At 41.9% G+C, this 2,751-nt stretch overlaps 1 protein-coding gene across 1 annotated transcript in view; it reads right to left on the bottom strand.

The window, feature by feature from the left end:
• PPP2R2B (protein phosphatase 2, regulatory subunit B, beta) overlaps positions 1 to 2,544 on the bottom strand; it is a 104,287-nt gene extending 101,743 nt beyond the window's left edge. Inside the window, exon 1 of the mRNA XM_009880905.1 lies at positions 2,481 to 2,544. Within this exon, the coding sequence (XP_009879207.1) occupies positions 2,481 to 2,544 (64 nt within the window). The remainder of the gene's footprint in view (positions 1 to 2,480) is intronic.
• Between the last annotated feature and the right edge of the window lie 207 nt (positions 2,545 to 2,751).

Genomic DNA, 2,751 nt, shown 5'->3' with positions numbered 1-2,751 from the left:
GCAAGCTCTTCTACATTTAAAGATGCAGAACATTGTTAACATAATAGTAACATTTCCCTTCAACTGACCGTACACAACTGCATACAGTTGCAGTAACTAATGAAATTACATTTTGTGAATTCAGGATTCTTGGATGTTACCCGGACTTCTGAAGGTCAAAAATGTGCCACAAAGACTAGCATAAAACTAACAAGTTATGGATAAACTTCTCATGAAGGGGAGGCACCTATGATATAAACACATTTATGACACCTAATTCATGTGTGTGTATGTCTGTATCCACACACATACACATGGACATACAAGCACAAAACCAGCCTAACAACCAGAACCCCAACCACACACCTAAATACTCCCCCAAGCCTTCTGCTCAGTCAGGGTGAGGCCATTTGTACCTGCGGACCAGTTTCAACAGAGCAGCGACATCACCTTGCTGTTACTGGTTTCACTGGATATAGCCTTTAAGTATTTTCTATCAGCCTTTACTGTTCTGTGAGTCCAGGTTACCCCAAGAAAAAATCACCGGGGTCCCTTCCTGTCATCATGCCTCTGGATTCCTCCAGCACTGAGTCTCATATGTGGGGGAAAAAAAAAACAAAACTTATAGCCTTTGGTTGGTAACTGGTTAAATTAAGAAAAGGATAGTGAGTAAGAAGAGGCAACCTACAATTTTATTAATCCTGAACTAGCAAACAAGTACTCTTGACCATTTAAAATGATTTTCAGATTCTACTGTAAAAGTTCAAACCACTTGTAAACATTTTTTGCAAAAAAAAAACACCTCAGAAAAAAAAAAATTATGTGGCTTTAATCGCAATGGGGATTTAACAAATCCCTGGAGATTTAAAAAATTGTTAAATATTCTCCTGAGTTTTGTGCCCCACGGTATTCTCAAGGTGTTACAGACTGAATGAAACCCTCTTCTGCAAAAGCAGGGTAACAGAGAACTGCCACTGAAGCGAAACATGACAGTACTCCGGGCAGAACAGCGTTCCCACCAGGGGAACTCGGAGCTCTGCTGTCAGAGGCTCGGGCCGACTCAGTCCTCTTCTCAGTCTTAGGGAGCTGTGCTTTTAAAGGAAGCATCACACTTCAGGAAATACAACAACATGGAAGAACTATATCTAATAGGCCAACTGAGTTCCTGCATTTATTAGCTTAATATCCACATGAGGAGCTGTGCACTTGTAGCAGCACTTTCCCAGGCATTGCTGCACTTGTGAGCGAGCTCTTTCCCCGGCGTTACTCTCATGCCCCAAACCATTCAGGTGGAGGGATGAAATGCTACTAGTAGTGTCCACATTCTGCTTTCAGGCAGAAAAAGTTAGCACAGTCCTGCCAGTGCAACTAAGTCCCCACATGCTATCTGTATTCCAGATATCGGGCTGTCCACCGTGCGGTCAGTCTGCAGGGTGATCCCAGAGAACACAGCTCGTGTCCTCTGGTGCTCCAAACAAAACATGACAGGAATTTACATGCAAATGTAGAGGTCACCGCAGTAACACAAACCAACCTGCTCTGCACACGGGAAGACAGGGTTTCATCCCTGTTTGCTGGGCCTCCCTACAAACCACTGCCTATACTGGGAAGGTTAGGAGAAGAGGGATGTGATAAAGGTTTCAGTTATCCTTGAGGGATAGAGAACACGTAGGGAATAAAATGTGAAATGGAAAGGGAAAGGAATTAATGGATTAATGGGTAATGCAGTAAGAGAAAGGAAAACAGAAGTGTGAAATGAGAATAAGAAAATGTAGGAAAATGCCCGGTGAGAAGTTTAAACCACAACAATCATAGGAGGAACAGTACTGAATGAATAAATTCAACTTTAAAGTCAGGAAAATTGAATGTATTTCTTTATTTTCAGTTATCCATGTTTTTGCAGTCCACATGTTGGCTAAATGCCAAACAGCTGTGCTTGCAGAGAGCGAAGTGCCTAAGTGACTGAGGGGCACAAATCACCCTGAAAGTTACTGAGTGTGAAAGGGGATATCTTGTGCTCCTAAATCCCCCAACTGCCTGCATGAATCCCTCCCACATAGCTAGGGATCTGTAGAAGTGTACGCACTGCAATTTATTTTAACTCCAGATTCAAGAATGAGCACAAAGTTCTATTACCCAGAAACAGAGTCCAACTGATTCCAGTAAAGGATGTTATAGTGGAAGAGGCTGTCTCATAACTCCCTGAAAAATTCTGTAAATAAAAGCTGAAAACCAAAAGGAAATCTATTTCAAAGACTATTGATACAATTAAGCCATAATGCCTTCAAATGAATTTTCTGGATCAATAGCTAATTTTAGAGACCCATCTCTTTCATTGCATAAGCACTTAACGAAGGCAGAAACTGAAGGAGTGTAACTTAGCTCTTTGCCAGCAGCTTCCAACAACATGCGAACAACCCCCCCTGCCCACTGATTAGGCAAGATGTACATGACGAACAAGTTCTTTTTGATCACAGCAACAAAAGGAAAAATAAACTTACCTTCTGTCACCCCAGTATCTATAGTTCCTTTCACTTGACTGAAGCACCACAGCACATCCTGCATGAGGTTTCCAAATCCTGCCAGGGAAACACATGCAGACAGAAGATAAGATAGGATCGCATTAGTATATAGCTTGTCCTTTTGCAAACGAACACACACACATGCACATCGAAATTGGCACACAAGTCTCTGCAATCCCTGCATGAAGATAAATATTTGCTCACCTGTTATCATTCTTCCTTACAAAGTGCAAAGCTAACACTGCAAAAC

Source organism: Charadrius vociferus, unplaced genomic scaffold (assembly GCF_000708025.1).
Source record: "Charadrius vociferus isolate BGI_N301 unplaced genomic scaffold, ASM70802v2 scaffold53, whole genome shotgun sequence".
NCBI lineage: Eukaryota > Metazoa > Chordata > Aves > Charadriiformes > Charadriidae > Charadrius > Charadrius vociferus.
The sequence above is the reverse complement of the archived record's forward strand: the minus strand, read 5'-3'. Positions and strand labels throughout refer to the sequence as shown.